The sequence below is a fragment of the Sebastes fasciatus genome, chromosome 23 (genome assembly GCF_043250625.1).
Source record: "Sebastes fasciatus isolate fSebFas1 chromosome 23, fSebFas1.pri, whole genome shotgun sequence".
NCBI lineage: Eukaryota > Metazoa > Chordata > Actinopteri > Perciformes > Sebastidae > Sebastes > Sebastes fasciatus.
Window position 1 is genome coordinate 20,140,293 of NC_133817.1, and position 17,971 is coordinate 20,158,263.

Genomic DNA, 17,971 nt, shown 5'->3' on the forward strand with positions numbered 1-17,971 from the left:
ATGTCCGGAGAAGTAGTAGTCGAGGAGATACCGTGAGTACCTTGATTGCGTTTTAGTAGCGTCTCCAGTGTTTTAAATTAAATCCAAAGACAGATCTGAGCTGATTTCAACCAATCGCTCCAAAAGTTCACATCCTTCACTTCTTTCCTTTTTTCAGGCAGGAAGGTAAGCAACAAATTTGAGAGCATTCACCGTGTTTTTCAAAGCAAAATGCCACTTTCAAGCTTCTGTTGCGAGACGTATCTGACCTTATTATGTCTGCTCAGAGGAAGAAAGCCAGCAAGAGCAAGGTAAAGGCTTCTGCACGGCTTCATGTGTGTACCGTCTTGTTTCCGGTGTGTCTGCTGCTGTTAAGTGTCTGCTGTCAAGCCATAGCAAGCTGGTTGAGTGTGTTTTAATTTTTTTTTATTGGTGTAATATAACAAAACAAAGAGTTAAACAATGGTGCATGTGACAGAACGTACAGACATTAAGACAGGACAGCAAAACAGTTTATGACATTAAACATTACAGTGAAGGTGCGGGAGGCTAAGTTGATTGAGTTCGGCAAATGTAAGATATATTGTGGTGGTGTACGTGAGGTGTGGTGTGTGGTTAGGGTAAGTATGTATCCAGGGTCAGGGCTACGAGGAGTTAATAAGTGGTGACCAAAAAGAGTCGTATTCTGTGGTTTGACTTCTGATGGAGGCCGACAGGTTTTCCATAACGTAGTGAGTTAGTAGGTTTTTCTGTTTGAATGTCAACACTGTTCTGTCAGCTTCACATGTAACCGTAGCTCATATCTAGCTTGTATTTGATATACACATATTATATAATTTATATATTTAATATACATATATTGCATGTCATTTTTTATATTTTAATGCATGCCAGTATTCGGTCAAATGAGCATTGTGATATTTCCATGTAAAATAATAATGTTGAGCATCAGTGGTGGAAAGTAACTAAGTATTTAGTGTTTGAGTATTTCCATTTTAATATTACTTTATGCTTTTACTTTTCTACATTTCAGAGGGAAACATTTGACTTTTAACTCCATTACATGTATTTGGCAGTTATAGTTATTAACAATGCACTCTTAAAGGAAGATGAGAAGATTGATACCACTTTAAATATGAAGCTACAACCAAATACTGCTTACCTTAGCTTGGCACAAAGACTGGAAGCAGCGGGAGACGGTTAGTACGGCTCTGTCCGAAGGTAACAAAATCCACCGACCAGCGTCTCTAATTAACAAATTATGTCTTGCTTTTTTTAATCCATACAAAACATTAATTTCAAAAGCGACAAATTGGTTTCCAGCTAGGCTGTTTCCCCTTGTTTCCTGTCATTGTGCTAAGCTAACCAACTGATGGCTGTAGCTTCATATTTACCATACAGACAAGAAAGTGGTATCGATCGTATCATCTAACTTTTGACAAGATTGAGAATAAATGAATTTCCCAAAATGTCGCACTATTCCTTTTAAAGATGTCAGGGTCACATTGGTTTGTGTCTGAGTTGCTAGCAGCTCCACAAAAGAGATATTTCCCCTGTAAACTTCTCAGATAGTTTAATTAAATAACTGTTGAAGGTCCAAATAGGTCAAATTATCCATCATTTTGCACAAAAAGCAAAGATTAAAGTCCAAAAAATGAATATAATTTGTGTAGCAGAATTTGCTTTGTTTTCCCTTTGAACTACACGGTTAATCATCTCCCGACCCCTCAGATTGATCTTGGTACATTTAGCTGATAATACTTTTGGACTTTTACTTTACTGCTATATTGGTACTTATACTTAAAGGTACTGTTTGTAACTTCTTACATGTATAAATCCGGTCGGTGTCCCGTGCGCGCTCGCGTGTGGATACGCTGTTCCAGCACAAACTACACAGAAGCACCAAAACCGCAAAGTTATATCTATTAAAGCCAGTCTTGCAAAACAGTGTCAACTCTTCCTGCTCCAGCCCCTCGACCGCGGCTAGAAGACACAGGAGAGATCGTAGCTTTGGTCTCCAGGGCCGGAGTCGATGCTGTTCTGCTCCTCTGCCTGCTTGCCTTCACTCACACACCGCGCTCGTTCTCACTCGCTCCACCTCTCTCGTGCATGCGGCACACTACACACTGCAGAAGACTGAAGCAGGACAACACAGTATCAGCATTGATTCATGGAGAGACCTTCGTCTGGTCAGCTAACATTACTGCCAAGCAGGTGAAATATAGAGTGATATTGTGCTTTTAGCTGACGTGTGTCGCCTCACTGTTTTGACCGATGCTCGTTCATGTCTAAGTAGAGCGAGCGCGAGCAACAGGACGCTGACTTTCGTTGACTTAACGGCCACAGGTGTCGCTGTTAACAAGCAATTTCTGATCCTTACATAGAGTCCCTTTTTAAGTAAATAATAAGAGTACTTCTACCACCACTGATTAGCATTGGAGAAACATCATTTAAATGAAACAAAGTGAACAGAGATGTTGATTACATTGTTCCCTTTGTTCTGTTGTGTGAATTGATTTCCGACCTGTTCCAGCTCACAGGCTCAGTTTGTGATCCCAGCTCATTTTTAGCTTTGGTCAGAATGTCAGCCATCAGCGTCGGTTTCAGTGCATCCCAAGAGACGATATCACAGTGCTCAGAGTTTGACCAAATCCCAGCCTCAAGCTATTTACCAGAGTGTCATTGATCCACTAATCCATATTTTGTTCACTCGGTCATGGAGACACTGAAACAAGAAGATTTTGTATGACTTTTTGTCAGTAAATATTTAACCCATACTTCACTACACACTTCTGGCATATTATTGCAGTGCAGTGTGTGAGAAGTACCATGTCGTCTTTTGTCAGGTGTTTTGGCCAATAATAACAGAATCGGCTTCAATAATTCTTGTTATGTTCTTGTTATACAGTAGTCGAAGTTGAAGCAGCGGCACCTGAAGAAGGTAATTCTCCTCTTTAGATATTATTAAGCACCGTTATAATTCCATCTGTGTTTTTATACAACATAATATTTATATAGAAAAAGGCTAAGATTGAATGTTTCACTTGATATTATCAGAGTTGTATGTGTAGTACTGCTCATAGCATGGGTTTTGCCCATTTTATATTAATAACACACCGACTCAGTAAAGACGTATGCCACCTGCATATTGCAGTAGAAATTCAATTCTTGTTCATTTACCTGTATCAATATTAGCTTTTTTATGTTAAATATTCACTAATCGCTGCTATATTAGGCTGCCAAGGAGCCGCCTGCTGAGTCGGTATTTGATGAATTAATTCCAAAATTAATTTGTGAAAATTGTGACATCTGCTCAGACAAAATTACTGTTTGCATGCAAGTAAAAATGAGCGCTGATTATTGTTGCGATCGTAGCTCTTTTCAAGTATTTGCTGACAGAATATTGACATTTTAGAGATTTAAACATTTCATTTAATGTGACAGTTTTCTAAAATGTTGAAACATGTCATTAATTTTTAATCACATTATACTGCGTGTCTTGTTTATTTTATGATTGCAAAGAAAAGATATACTATATAATGTCCAGCATTTCCTTGGATAATTGTTGCATGACAGCGTGTAATATCTAATCATATTTTCATTATTTCACACCACCTTAGAAACTCCTACGGCAGAAGGTAATGACTTGTTTTCTACTGTTTCTACTATTCTAATATAATATATATAATAATCATATTTCAATTGCTTAAGTGTTCGATAGTCCAGCTCCAATAAATATATTGTATAAAGCATACCTTTGTTTTGAAATGTGACATCTCTTATATGGAACAAACTTATATTCTTTAATTTCAGTATCATTTGGCTGAATCATTCTCCAAGATAACGTTCATTTATTGTAGCTAATTCATGTCCTGGACATTTACTGATGAGCTATTCTTGCATTCATTATAATCAATGCCACTGATCAACTGCCTCTTCACTTTACTTTCACGTAGAGCCTGCAGAAGAAGGTAAAGCATAGTTCAGACTTCCATGCATGGTGTGACTAAATAACACTACACTACTCTGGTTTGTGCATCCCAGCAGGTTTTACAGTCCTTTAGTCGGGGCAAAAAAACCTTAGTGCTGAGATATTTGTGGGAAATAGTAACAGTAACTTTCAATCTTTTTTCAATTCCCAGTTACGGATGAATTCATATGTGGTGTAATATGTTTCCTCATGCCTTGATATTGATTCTGATAACACTTTTATAAAAGATATGGCTGCATTGTGTGAAAATAAACAAAGCTTTCATGGCTTGAATCCCCTAGAGTACTTACACCAACTCAGTATGACAAGGCTTAGAGAAACTGTTGAGACTTTCTATTTCTCCCTCTGACAGGCAAGAAAGTTTTTCATATCAATATATGTATAAAGTAGATATCTGAATGAGAGAACAATAATAAAGTAAATGTATTTGTATTCTGCCAGCTAGGGATGTACCGATACCAGTATCAGGTATCGGGTCCGATACTGTGCTCATGTACTCGTACTCGCAAAACGGCTCCGATACAACGGCACCAATACCATTTTACGCCAGCGTGACGTTAACCTCTCGTCACCATCTTTCGGGTCCTATCGCACACGCTCCACCACCCCGACGGTGCGGGCGAGATGGGCCAGTGGTGCGTCCGACCCCGTGGGGCCGGGATCCCACCTCAGCCGGCGCGTGCCGGCCCTCACTTTCATTGCGCCACGGGGTTTTGCTTGCACCCTCTGACTCGCGCGTCCGTTAGACTCCTTGGTCTTGGTGTTTCAAGACGGGTTGGGTGGGTTGCAGACATCGCCGCAGACCCCCGGCGCCTTTTACGTGGGCCGAGGACAGTCCGCCCCGGTGACACTTTGGCCATGGCCCTGGGAGGCACCTTCACCCCAAGCCTTTCCAAGTCGACCTAGAGCCGGTCACGGCGCACTGCCTCGTATGCGGGACTCTCCAGCCTGCCGTGTGTTGCTCACACCCGCCAGCTGGCTGTTAACGAGGGTCTTTTGGCACAGAGAAGTACTCGTATCGGTACTCGGTTTCGGCAAGTACCCAAATTTAAGTACTTGTACTTGTACTCGGCCTGAAAAAAAGTGGTATCGGTGCATCCCTACTGCCAGCTGATGTTCTAACATGTCCTGTCCTTATGTCCTTTGCTCTAGAGCCTCCAGCTGCTGATGATGGTACTGCAACTTACTGCTGATTTGTTAGTGATTGTTACTGTAGTTTAACATGATTGCCCAGTGTCTTCAGTTGTCCACTTGAGAACTGCACTGTCCAACACAGGCTAGCTGCCACAATACAGGATCTGTTGTACTTTAACTTTTGGGAGACTGTGAAGAAGTATACTTAGTATACTCAATTTCAGGCTGCTGCTTCACATTCTGGTACAAACGCTGCTCATTGTACTCTATTGGACGTCATGCATGAAATGGATACAGACAGTTCATAAGTCTTTTTGTAACAGAAAAGGGATTATTGAATGAGTGGTATGAACAGAATTCAACAGTATTTCTTGTTCAAGTACTTCTAGTACACTTTTGTCAGCGTGTGAGCACTGTCATTTTATCTACTGACAATCAAACAGTTTGACAAATCAGTTGTGCATTTTAAATTACAAATAAGTCTTGTTAAGAATCATATTTTAGGTTGAAACATAATCCAATAACCAAAAATATAAATGAGTGTGATAGTAACTGTGATTTTCCCTTTTTTTATTGTAATAGAGGACTCCAAACCCAAACCAAAGTAAGTCTTTTTGTCATGTGAATTTGAATCTGTATACATCAACCAACTTGTGATATACTGTTCATTTAAAGCTATTCTTATTCTAACCTACATATGTTCTTTTAGGGCATTTGCTCCAGCTCTGACTGTGCCAAAGATACCGGAGGGAGACAAAGTCGACTTTGATGTAAGTGATTGATTCCATTTTAAGTAACAGTAATATAGACGCAATTACTTGTAATGATTTGTCTGTGGAGGTGTTTTTTGTCTATGTACTGTATGTGTATCTGCAAGTGTGTCTGTGTGCATGAATGTTTGAGTTTGTCTAGAATCTAGACATTTGGTTCATATAATCTAGACTCTACATTATAAGGATCAAATGTCCAAATGCTGCAGTAGTTTAGGGTCAGTACTTTGTTTAGGACTTTTGCTCAGTGGAAATACAGGTGAAGGTCACTGACGGTCCTCATAAGTGTGTCAATACAAACATTGTGTGTCTGTAAATGCAGGACATCCACAGGAAGCGTCAGGAGAAGGATCTGACCGAGCTGCAGTCTCTGATCGAGGCCCACTTCGTTCAGAGGAAGAAGGACGAGCAGGACCTCATCACTCTCGTTAACAGGATCGTAAGTCTTCCTGGAAAGCGTTGCCAGATCGCTGGAATGACGCACCACCCAGCAAACAATTACAGTGTGTGTTTGTGTTTGTGTGTGTGTTTGTGGGCATGGATGAGCAGGAGAAGCGTCGTACCGAGAGGGCCGAACAGCTGAGGATCCGTGCTGAGCAGGAGAAGAAGAGGCAGGCTCGTGTTGCTGTGAGTCCCCTCTAGTTGTCATCATCATATATAATGAAGAGTGTCCTATTATAACAAATAGTTGACACTCTGTAGTTTCACCTTGCTTCCTAAATACAATTAGGGTGTCGGGCATGTCTGTATCCTGCTGGGGAATCTTCTCTAACGAATATAAACTCCTAAACAACAGAAAGCCAATACCCTTTACTTGTTTTTGATCTATCTTTACCATTTCTGCTTTGACATATATGAATACTGGCCCCTGGTGCTTTACAGTAGGAGTGTACTCTATGCAGTTTGCCAATGTCATATTACACGATTACCTTGTGCAATTTAATTTCAACTCAGATGACAGATTTTGATCAACTTGAAGTCTTTGCCTTTGGGGGACTATTTTCTTCATGTTTTCTGTTGCAAATAATTCAGTGTTATATTTTTCCTTTTAAAGCTGCTATAATAAACATGTTTATAATAACAATGGATCTAATAACTATGTTTAATGTGAGGGCAGTCGCTTATACTACGCTTATTACTCATCCCTCCCCGGCACAACACAAAGCGCCTGGGTCAGTCCTTCATGCTGGTAGCCATCAGGCTCCACAACCAAGGCTGACCCCCATATGAGAACTATGAGGACTTTAAGAACTTTAAACATGCACTATCTACAACCATCTTGGACTCTAACCACTGGTGCACTTTACACTCACTTTACACTATACATCCTATATACCACTTTATTGACTGCACATATTACATTTATTTATTTATTGCACATTCTACATTTATTTATTGACGGACTGTACACACTATGTTCACCCATTCACTCTGTATCTTTTATAGCTCTATTATTGTTTTTATAATTGTTGTATACCTTTACCTCTCCTGTGTTTCACTCTGTTTGCTGATGTTGCTGCTTTGACACCTGAATTTCCCTCCGGGGATTAATAAAGGTTCATCTTATCTTATCTTATCTTATAGTGATGCACCTACAGCTACTTATCACCCAACTCTACTGATCTTTACAGCATATTTTAGCTCAGTGTTTCGGTTTCCTGTCTCGCAACTTTAACGTCACTGTTTTGGTTCATTCTCATGGCATCATTTGATGCATGTATATAAATACATGTGTATGTATACATACACACATACACACACAAATTTGTATATAAACGATGCCATGAGAGAAAAGGTGGTATGTTTTTCTTTCTCCTGTAACCATCATGTGCAATCTGTACCACAGGAAGAAAAGGAGAGGAGGGAGCAAGAGGATGCACGTAAGAGGATGGACGATGACGCCAAGAAGAAGAAGGCTCTGACAAACATGACTCATCAGTATGCTGGTGTCCAACAGAGGGTCAGTCATCATGCAGATATGCACAGGAAAACTGTTTCTCAGAATTAATGACAATAAATAACCATCCAATAATCAAGATAAATGACAGGAGACAGACTGTTATAGTGATCTTACATATAACACTTGAATTAATAGGACATAGGATCAGAGATTCAGACTTTGGCCTCTTTGATATTTTTTTCTTTTATTCTTTATTTCCTGTATTCTTTCAACACATCCACATGGATTGATTCTCCCTAGGACGGAAAGAAGGGAGCGAAGAAGCAGACGGAGAGAGAGAAGAAAAAGAAGATCCTGGCAGACAGAAGGAAGGCTCTCAACATCGACCATCTCAGTGAGGACAAAGTGAAGTAAGGATGCTATGTTTTTACTGGTAGTCATGGTTCACAGTTCTGTTGACAAGCTAATATCCACATTTACGGTCTGATGCAGGTGATTTGTTTGCGAATAAACTCCCATCTACTTGCCATTCTTTGTATCTTAGAGTTTTACAGTTTTGATATGGCCTTTTAGTTTTCTGTTACTGACATACTCTTTGTATTTGCTCCAAAGGGAGAAGGCCAGTGAGCTGTGGCAGGTGCTGATGACGCTGGAGGCTGAGAAGTTTGACCTCAGCGAAAAACTGAAGAAACAGAAATATGAAGTAAGTACTTTGCCTCGGGGTGTTCATGTGCCAATTGCTGGAAGAACGTACCCATTAACAACAGTATCGGTGTAAAAATGAAATCAACCTGGTTAGGAAAGTAAAGACATATTTTTAAAGGATCACTTTTATAACATCTGTGAAGATCGATACGACTCATGCCTGTATGCTAAATGGCTGCAGCTAAGCAAAGATTGGATACGGCTAGCTTGGCTCTGTCCAAAGAAATCTAATATGTTAACATGTGAGTATTTTAGAGGTGCTGGTTGGCAGATTTCATTACCATTGGACAGAGTGAGGCTAGCCATTTCTCCCTGTTTACTGTCTTGGCACCAGCTAGATATATTTATTTTCATACAACTAAACACTTTTAGATCTTAAAGTAACCAATTAAAACAATGGATGATTAATACATACACATGTCAGCACTTAACTCCTCACTACTGCTTCTACTGATTTCAACAATTGTGTGTCTTTTTCCAACCTTTAAACTGCATGCCCTGTTCTTGTTTCTGTTGTGTATTTTAGGAAGCCTTACTCAACACTTAAAAATAGACTTTTGGCTAATTCTGGCATTTTTTTAAACCATGTGTATTTATTAATTTGCACTGTCCCTCCTCTCAAATAAACTAAACTAAACCGCACTGACATGAGAGTTGTATAAATGTTCTTTTCTAACTCTTGGAAAGAAAATGAATATATATCACAAAATGTCTTACTATTCCTTTAAGGTCTTTGCTTATGAAATAGAAACATTTAATAAATGATGTGGCTTAAAAGCCACAGACTACCTACAATATATTTGATTTATCTACTATGTTAATTTAGATCATGGGATAAAAAGATAATGACAAATATTGCAAATTGATGGTACACAGCCTACAGCCATGAAAAAGCCGCAGAATACGAAAGCTGAACCGATATGTACTATGCTTTTTATTGCAAGGCTGTCCTGAGGGTGTCTATCTAAAATGAATGTGGTTTGACTTTCAGATCAATGTACTCCAGTCCAGAATCAATGAGCAGCAGAAGTTGTGAGTAACTGTTAATGAGGAGTGTGTGCCTCTTGGTTGATATGTAGTTTTGCTTTCCGTGTGTTGAAGGGTCAAATGTCATGTCAATGTCATTCTATAGCATGCCACAAAAAATCATAGTATACTTTGCCAAGAATGCCATAAAATGTCATAATATATTAAGTCATAAAAAGGACATAGTATATCAAAAAGCCATAGTATAGCATGTCAAAGTCATGAAAAAGCCATAGCCCAAAAATGCCATGAAAAGTCATAGAATAGTATATCGAAAAAAGTCTTAAAAAAATAATATAGTAATACAAAAAGCCATAGTATAGCATGTTGAAAAAAAGCTATCGTATAGTGTCGAAAAAAGTCACAAAAGCCATTGTATATCGAAAATAGTCATAAAAAAGCCACAGTATAGTGTGTAAAATAAAATAGTATAATATGTCAAAGTCCTAAAAAATTAGATTCTATTCAAAATTGATATTCGAAAAAATAAGTCCTAGTACAGTATGTCGAAAAAATAACTCATAATATAGTATGTTGAAAAAAGGTCATAGTATATAGTATGTCGAAAAATAAGTCATAGTATGTCGAAAAAATAAGTCAGTATAGTATGTCGGAAAAAATAAGTAATGGTACGTCGAAAAAAATAAAAAGTAATAGTATAGAATGTCGAAAAAAATAAGTAATTGTACGTCGTAAAAAGTAAAAGTATAGTATGTCGAAAAAAAGTCATAGTAGAGTATGTCGAAAAAATAACTCATAGAATAGTAAGTAAAAGAAAACAAAAAGTAATAGTATAGTTTGTCGAAAATAAGTCATAGTTTAGTATGTTGAAAAATAAAAGTCATAGTATAGTATCTGAAAAATAAAAAAAAGGCAGAGTATAGTATGTAGAAAAAAAGTAATAGTAAAGTACGTCAAAAATATTTTTAAGTCATAGTATGTCGAAAAATAAAAAAGTCACAGCATAGTATGTCAAAAAATGTTAAGTCTTTGTATAGTATGTCGAAAAAAAAGAATGCATAGTATGTTGAAAAAATAAAACTCATAGCATAATATGTCGGGAAAAAAACTATAGTATGTTTTTTTATTTTTCAACAAATTTAGTTTTAGAAAGTTTGTGACCTGACAGCCATGTTGTCACGGGCTGGAGCAAACGTTCTCATTTTACAGCTCAACAGTACACTAAAATATGTTTCTGAAAACATCTGAGGCGAGAAATAGACATTACAGTAACAGAATCTTGATTCATGTTTGATCAGAGTTCACGAGTTTCGCAAGCAGGTGCTTTAGAAACAGATCGGCTCTGATTGGTTGTTTTCCTTCGGCGTGGTGGAATCTGGCATATGGCTTTAGGAGGACACATGAACTTATCTGTCTCTTGTCAGGAAATAGTAACTGTTTCATAAGAATAACCTTTTATCATATTTGCTCAAAGCTACCAACTTCAGCATTAAGAAAATATAACTTGATAAAAAAAATCCTTGTTTTTGTTTGATTCCACAGCGCCAAAGGAAGAGGCAAGGGCAAGGGCAGGAGATAGACGCAAACATCAGCAGGAGTTCTCCAAGGAAGCATCTGAAATGGGGCAGCAGTATTGATTTCAATGACATTAATGTACGCTTAAACAATAAAAACAAAACTTGTGCTTTTGAGTTTTTTAGTATCTGTTTAAGTTTGAAACTAGTGGATATTTTTCTCTTACTTTCTACCAATCCTCACACTCGTCAGTTTAAACAGCTTCAAAATAAATGAATCCAAAACATTTAACCGGCAATAAAATACCTGTATTTATTGTTCTGGGAACCGTACACAGAGAACCACAGTGCGCCATAACTTCCACATGTAGGCAGTGATATGTAAACATAATTTTAAACGACTTACCGTACAATAGTGCTCAACATTATCCACACATTTAAATAACACATTAATAAATAAAGATTCTGGTGGCAATATAGTGTCAGGATGACGGACTTTCTATACAGTACAGTGCGGTGACAACTGTGCAAAAAATTAAAGTGACGGAGTATGTACACAGGCAAGAGGACTAACATTGGCTGCAACTCGTGTGCTGTATTGTTACACTATGACTTCTGAGGTTTCATGGTTTCTGACACATGACAGCTATTCCTAAATGAAACGGTTGCAGATGAGGAGATGAATAATGTTTTGGATTTTTTTTATATCCTAGAGCCCAAACATTAGCACAATGCTTTGTGGAGCTGCCAAAACAGCATCAAAACTTTCATTTCCACTTCACACAAAAGTCCATTTCCATACTGGTTAACCACAGTCTGTCAAAAATGAGAAGCACTTTGCCTTTGGCTGCACTCTCGATTCCTCCAGGAGCCGTGGGTGGCAACTGCAGTTTCTAAAAACTTTAACATTAGCAAGTGCATTTTCATGTGCTCTAAACACCAACAAGAAGCATTTTAAATAAACAATTTACTTACATTTCTTTCAGGTAGCTTGTGGGCCAATATGATACCTACTTTGAGCAGGCATCAGAACAGTGCATTTTCATGGTTGCAAATCCAACCTTCATGTTCAGACATGATGAGTGCATGGAGCGTCAGTCTTTTAGGCATGATGAGGAGATAACAGATCAGGTTCAGCTCCCTTTGTTGATTCTTCACCACATATGCGTTTCCCTGATCTCAGCGATCACCTGGCTGGCTTTCTGCAACGCCTGTGGACAAAACAAAATAAAGAATGAGATGACTGATAAAGGAACATTCATCATGGAGAACTACACCCTACGAGGTGGGAGTTTTGTTACCTGTAGCATGTCAGCGGCCTCCTTGCGCCGCTGGGCCATGTCCTCCGATTCAGTCAGCAGTTCGTTGAGGAGGCCAGATTTATACAGCTGGCCAACAAGCTCGCTCTGGAGGCTGTCCTTCACATGGTTGACCAGGAAGTGCATCACTGCCTTCGGCACACTGCGAGGGAGAGAGGAAACAGAGCGAACAGATGGTTGAGAACAAGGAGGCAAGATGGCCTGGTGATTGTGTTGTCCCCCAGATGGAGGGGCTCGAGTTTGACCCAACAGGTGGCCGCGTCTGTCCAAGAATCGAGCTGTTGAAGTACGAGCTAGGAATTTAATACAATAAATGTATATTGAGCTCCAGGGGGCTATAATATGGAAAAAAAATCCACTTTGGTAGGATGGAAAAGAGGATCAAATTAAGTCAAATCACATTAATTGATTATATTAAAGAAGGTTTCTGACAGTTATTGTCATGAGTATTTGTTATGGTGGCCGAGGTTTAGGCTTACAAGTTACAACCATAGCGTGAAAACATTTTCAAAGGAGACGTATAAAAGGATAAGGCTGGTTTCCTTATTGTAAATAAATCCCATTCAAATCTCAAAAACGATGTGTTCGTTTGTCTCTCAATACTTTCAAACTTCTCTATCCTGTCTGTGGCTACTATCCCCAAGCCTGTTGGTTCCTACTAGAGCTGCACAATTAATAGAATTTTTATTGAAATCACAATATGGTGCAATACTATAGTGTCGAAAAAATAAAAAAAAGCCATAGTATAATATGTCGAAAAAAATAAAGAAAGTCATAGAATAGTATGTTGAACTTTTTTTTTAAAAAGTCCTAGTATAGTACGTCGAAAAAAATAAAAAAAGTCATAGTATAATATGTCGAAAAAATAAAGAAAGTCATAGTATAGTATGTCAAAATGATGTAAGAAAAATATCATTCCCTGTAATATTGCAAATCATATAGCAATTGCAATATCGGTCAAAATAATCGCAATTAGATATTTTCTCTAATGGTTCCTAGTTCCTACTAGAGATGCACCGATACCAGTACTGGATCGGATATCGGTGACAAAGGGGCCAATCTATTCAATTCAATTCTGTTTATATACTATGTACATTATAAACTGGAATTTGAATTCCTGTTTACGTTTTGACCAAGTTGTTGCTACATTAAAAAGGTTTACACTTAAATTGTAATTCTTGTTCATTTTTTACTAGGTTACTGGTGTACGATTTATTATTTTAATAATAAATATCAATTCAGTCAATTTACATCTATGTATTTATTTTTCACATTTTGTTTTACAAAGTTAGAAAAGCGATATTGAAGTAAAGGCTGATGTTGCCTTACACATAAAAGAATGATCCCAGTCACTTCCACACAGTGAGGCATACAGCTTATTAATTAGACACTGGTATCGGCACGATACCCAAAGCCCACATATTGGTATCTGGCCTGAAAAAGTCAGATCGGTGCATCCCTAGTTCCTACTGACATTCATATTTACAGGCAGTTCTCAAATTCAGATTTCAATCTTTTAAAAAGGCTCAAAAATTTATTAAAACAGCTGGGCACTGTACTTATTAGCAAATATTACTCAAACAGTGTACAATAAATACTGCATTTGTTGGGGACTATTTTCAGCCCAGGATTAATATACATCTGGTGCACTAGTGAGTATTTGCAGCAGCAGGAGGGTGTATGTGGGATTGACTCAAAATAAACTACATTACCTACAAACAAATGTAGGCAATGTTTGATGACGTGACAAAACAAATCTACTGCACCTGGGAGAAGTTTGCCCTCAGGGCTGTCTGCCAGGAAACGCCTGAGATTTAAGCAATAAACCTACTTAGTTTGGTTTAAGAAAAGATTGTGCACATAATGTATTAACAGTAATTGCAGAAAATAGTAAAATAAGTCAATTCTATGGGCTATAGTGAGATAAATGCTCATAGGCTATCTCAGTTTTATTTGATCTAATTACATGAATGGTACCTGTTGGTTTATGTTAGAATTACTGGATTCAATTGAATGGAAATGCACATGTAATTGAAATGAGTAAACCTGACAAAATAGGGCAAATAATTTCTTTAAGTGTGATTTGGGTGAAAATTAACTCTTTCATCAGAAAGCCCTGAAGGTAAACTTCTCCCATGTTCACCAAATCTACTAACAAACATTTGAGCCAGCTAAGTCTCCCAGAAATTAAAACACAGCATCGTCGTCACACAGCATGTGGAAATCAAACACTAACCTGAGAACCAGGCGCTGCCATCACTTGCAGGTGATTAAAGACGTTGCTAACGGTAATATTGTCTAAATTATAGAATAGAAACTAGGGTTTATCTAATGATAGATATTGCTAACTCACGAACTCACGGCACATGTTCCACAGCAAACATGGTGGTTGTGTTCTTCTTCTTCTGCAGGTAAGACAGAAGCTAGACCAGATGCGTTACTGCCAGCTGGTGGTCAGACAGGTTTCTGTGTGTTTGCCTGCTTTACATCAGGATTGGGGGTACAGTGTGGCACATTGGTGTGTTTAAGCTATATGAGGCTTTAGCTACACAGACAATACTTGTTAGTCAATTATTTGTTGGTTTTGGATCTGTCTTTTCATGGGTTACGTTGACAATAGGGCTGTCAATCGATTAAAATATTGAATCGCAATTAATCGCATGATTGTCCATAGTTAATAGTGATTCTAAATGTTCAAAATGTACCTTAAAAAGAGAAGTATTTAATACTCAACATGGGAGTGGGCAAATATGCTTCCTTTATGCAAATATATGTATTATTACTGGAGACTAATTAACAACACAAAACAAGACAAATATCCAGAAACCCTCACAGGTACTGTATTTAGCATAAAAAATATGCTTAAATCATAACATGGCAAACTAAAGCAGGCAACAACAGCTGTCAGTGTGTCAGTGTGCTGACTTGACTATTACTTACCCCAAACTGCATGTGATTATCATAAAGTGGGCATGTCAGTAAAGGGGAGACTCATGGGTACCCATAGAACCCATTCACATTCACATCTCTTGAGGTCAGAGGTCAAGGGAATGGCTGTCATCCCGCTGCTCACGTGATGACAGCCATGCCAGTTTTTCCTCACCAAAATGTAGCGCAAGTTTGGAGCGTTATTTAGCCTCCTTTAGTAATGGCAACGAGTATGACATTGGTACACGACATGGTACCAATGGAGTAGGTTTTCTAGTTTCATATGATGCCAGTTTCTTCACTCTAGCTTCATAACCCAGCCAGCTACAACCTAAAAATCGCACGTTGCGTTAAAGAAATGAGTTGCATTAAAACGACTTTGCGTTATCGCGTTAACTTTGACAGCCTGAGTTGACAATATAAAATATAGAAAATCACCAGACTTTAAAGAGAAGCTAGCCGACCTACCTGTCCTGGATGTTCTTGCGAACGATGAGGAAGTAAGACTTGATGAGGCGCTCGATGACCTCGCAGTCCCGCTGCTCACGTGATGACAGCTTCCTGGCAACCGGCACAGGCTTGAGGGAAAAGGGGAGATGATGTTCAATTGATGATGATAATCAATCGTTCACCGCTAAATAACTGAGATCTCCATAACGGGGCGTGTTGACATGCTTGTGTTTAGTTACCACATCGAGCAGGTTGACAATTCCTCTAAGGGGGCTTCCAGGTCCGGAGCCGGGACCTTCCTCGCCTTTCTTCAGCATCCCCCTCCAGTTCCCTGTGCCGTCCTGCTCAGCCTGGGCTCCTGCTGCCGGGCCCTGAGGAGCCAGCAACACAAGAAACATGAAGATGAACGGTCATCACACCACCCAGGACACCATATGATTAGAACAACACCTTGCTCTTGTCATTAGGGTTCACAGGGAAAGGATGGTTAGGGTGTGTAGCATAATTAACCTTGACCGGTTCATATGCAACAGTGCAAACACAAGTCAAACAGGCAGGTACACACACATAGATTATAGGAACTTGAAGCTAAACGCTCATTCATTGAGAATCGTACACTGACAGAAATAAATGCCTTTGATTTGGAGATGAAATTGGGAAGACAAGAGAAAGGAAGTGAACTGAACTATTAATTCAGCAGTTAAACAGATTTTTTTTTACTGCATTGAGCTAAATGCTAACATCAGCATGCTTACATTCTCACAATGACCGTTCTAAAATGCTGTAATGTAAAGCAGGTACAATGTTTATCCTGTTAACAATCTTAGTTTAGCACATTACCAGGCTAACATTTGCTGTTTAACATTTAATACAAAGTATAGCTGAGGCTGATGGTTTTACAGGTGTGGCATAAATGATAAATTTCACCTGATAATGGCAGAGGATGAAGAGTTATAACAACACATCCTGAGAATGGCTGTTCCAAATTTTATGGAAAATCCAATCCAATTGTTGGAGACATTTCACAAAAAAAACACAAAGCAAGTAGGTTTTGTCCTCTGGGGACCACCAATGTCTGTAGACATTTTCATGGCAATCCATTCAATGTTGAGCTATTTCAGTCTGGACAAAAGTGACGGAGCAACCAACTGACTGGCATCCCTAGAGCCATGCTGCAAGCAGGGCTAAAAACAACATTGGTCTGTGCATATTTTAGGAGAATGACAAACAGGCTATCACATAATTACGAAACTAAGTACAAAAACAGGGTAACCAAATTGTTCAGAGGTTGGAAAAAGGAAACAGAGGGAGAGGAAGGCATTTTCTTTGAGACAGGTGGACTGACTTTGGGGACACAGACTCTGCAGGAAACACAACGGTTGTTAGTACAGGCTGAGGGAGAGCACAACAAGAGCATGGCATCAGCAGACAGATCAGAGTGCATGCCAGCAGCCCATGCTCATCCATCCATCCATCCATCCATCCATCCATCCATCCAGCCATCCATCCAGCCATCCATCCATGCCCAACCAGCAGCCCTGCAGCCGAGCTGCGTACGTGCCCACCTTGGCACCGTCCATGTCTGCTCCAGACGCAGAAGGCTCGCCAGATACCCCAGTTGGGCCAGCCGGGCCTTTGCCAACAGACTAGCAGGAATATGAGAGCAGGAATGGAGAGAGAGAAAAAAAAAGTACTGAGAAGAAATGTGGAAAGACAGAGGAAAGGAGGTTGGCAGTGGAAAGTGATTGGAGGGGAGGAGAGGAGACTTTCTGAGAGGAGATGTGGGATAAAATTCCTCGATGGAAACTATCCGAGGCATTCGGTTCACAGATCCTCATCCTGTAGTGCTACGAGTGATTAACACGGCACAAGTCCCCTTTATACGACTCGGGACGCTGCAACCAAATATTAGAACTGTTATTCTATTTAAAATAAGGTTGTTTCTTTTACCTTATCCCTGGGCACTGCAGCGGGCAGCTCTCTCATCCGGATTCTCCTTTGCTCCTACAAAGAACACAAGTTGGTACAAATTATGGTTTAATTACATCCTAGGAAAGTATGGAAGATAAATCACTGAAAAGCTCCTAATGAAAGAAGTTATCCTACTTCTTAAAGAAATGTTTTAAGTTCTACTGACTATTGTGCTTATTAAAAATACATCTTATGTCACAGTGTTCATTATTTTCTGTGTAAAATATACAAATCCCACCTGCAATTTTTCCAGCAGACTTTGATAACAGACTAATGATCTCCTAAATAACAAAAACTTAATTACTAAAAATGATTTGTATGGA

At 38.9% G+C, this 17,971-nt stretch overlaps 2 protein-coding genes across 3 annotated transcripts in view; one reads left to right on the top strand and one right to left on the bottom strand.

Moving 5' to 3' along the window:
- tnnt2e (troponin T2e, cardiac) lies at positions 1-11,429 on the top strand. The gene is made up of 16 exons (XM_074626450.1): positions 1-32; positions 158-165; positions 267-290; positions 2,888-2,920; positions 3,600-3,617; positions 3,936-3,950; positions 5,123-5,143; positions 5,687-5,708; positions 5,814-5,874; positions 6,197-6,313; positions 6,424-6,501; positions 7,721-7,834; positions 8,075-8,184; positions 8,387-8,477; positions 9,471-9,511; positions 11,009-11,429. Exons 1-16 carry the CDS (start codon positions 1-3, stop codon positions 11,043-11,045), a joined length of 822 nt encoding a protein of 273 aa, XP_074482551.1. The 3' UTR covers positions 11,046-11,429.
- Positions 11,268-17,971, bottom strand: part of LOC141762312 (dynamin-1-like protein) — a 17,376-nt gene continuing 10,672 nt past the window's right edge. Inside the window, exons 14-19 of one of the 2 annotated variants that reach the window (XM_074626382.1) lie at positions 17,628-17,681; positions 17,243-17,323; positions 15,917-16,048; positions 15,696-15,805; positions 12,282-12,441; positions 11,268-12,191 (exon numbers count right to left, since the gene is read on the bottom strand). In XM_074626382.1, coding sequence (XP_074482483.1) covers positions 12,135-12,191; positions 12,282-12,441; positions 15,696-15,805; positions 15,917-16,048; positions 17,243-17,323; positions 17,628-17,681 — 594 coding nt within the window. In that variant the 3' untranslated portion in view covers positions 11,268-12,134. The remainder of the gene's footprint in view (positions 12,192-12,281; positions 12,442-15,695; positions 15,806-15,916; positions 16,049-17,242; positions 17,324-17,627; positions 17,682-17,971) is intronic. The other variant, XM_074626383.1, reaches the window with a different exon arrangement.

Excerpts from the sequence above, each read along its gene's own strand:
- tnnt2e (XM_074626450.1), top strand. The coding sequence starts at position 1 with ATGTCCGGAGAAGTAGTAGTCGAGGAGATACC. Across the intron at positions 291-2,887 it reads AGAAAGCCAGCAAGAGCAAG|TAGTCGAAGTTGAAGCAGCG; the intron begins GTAAAGGCTTCT and ends CTTGTTATACAG. Across the intron at positions 8,185-8,386 it reads CTCAGTGAGGACAAAGTGAA|GGAGAAGGCCAGTGAGCTGT; the intron begins GTAAGGATGCTA and ends TTTGCTCCAAAG.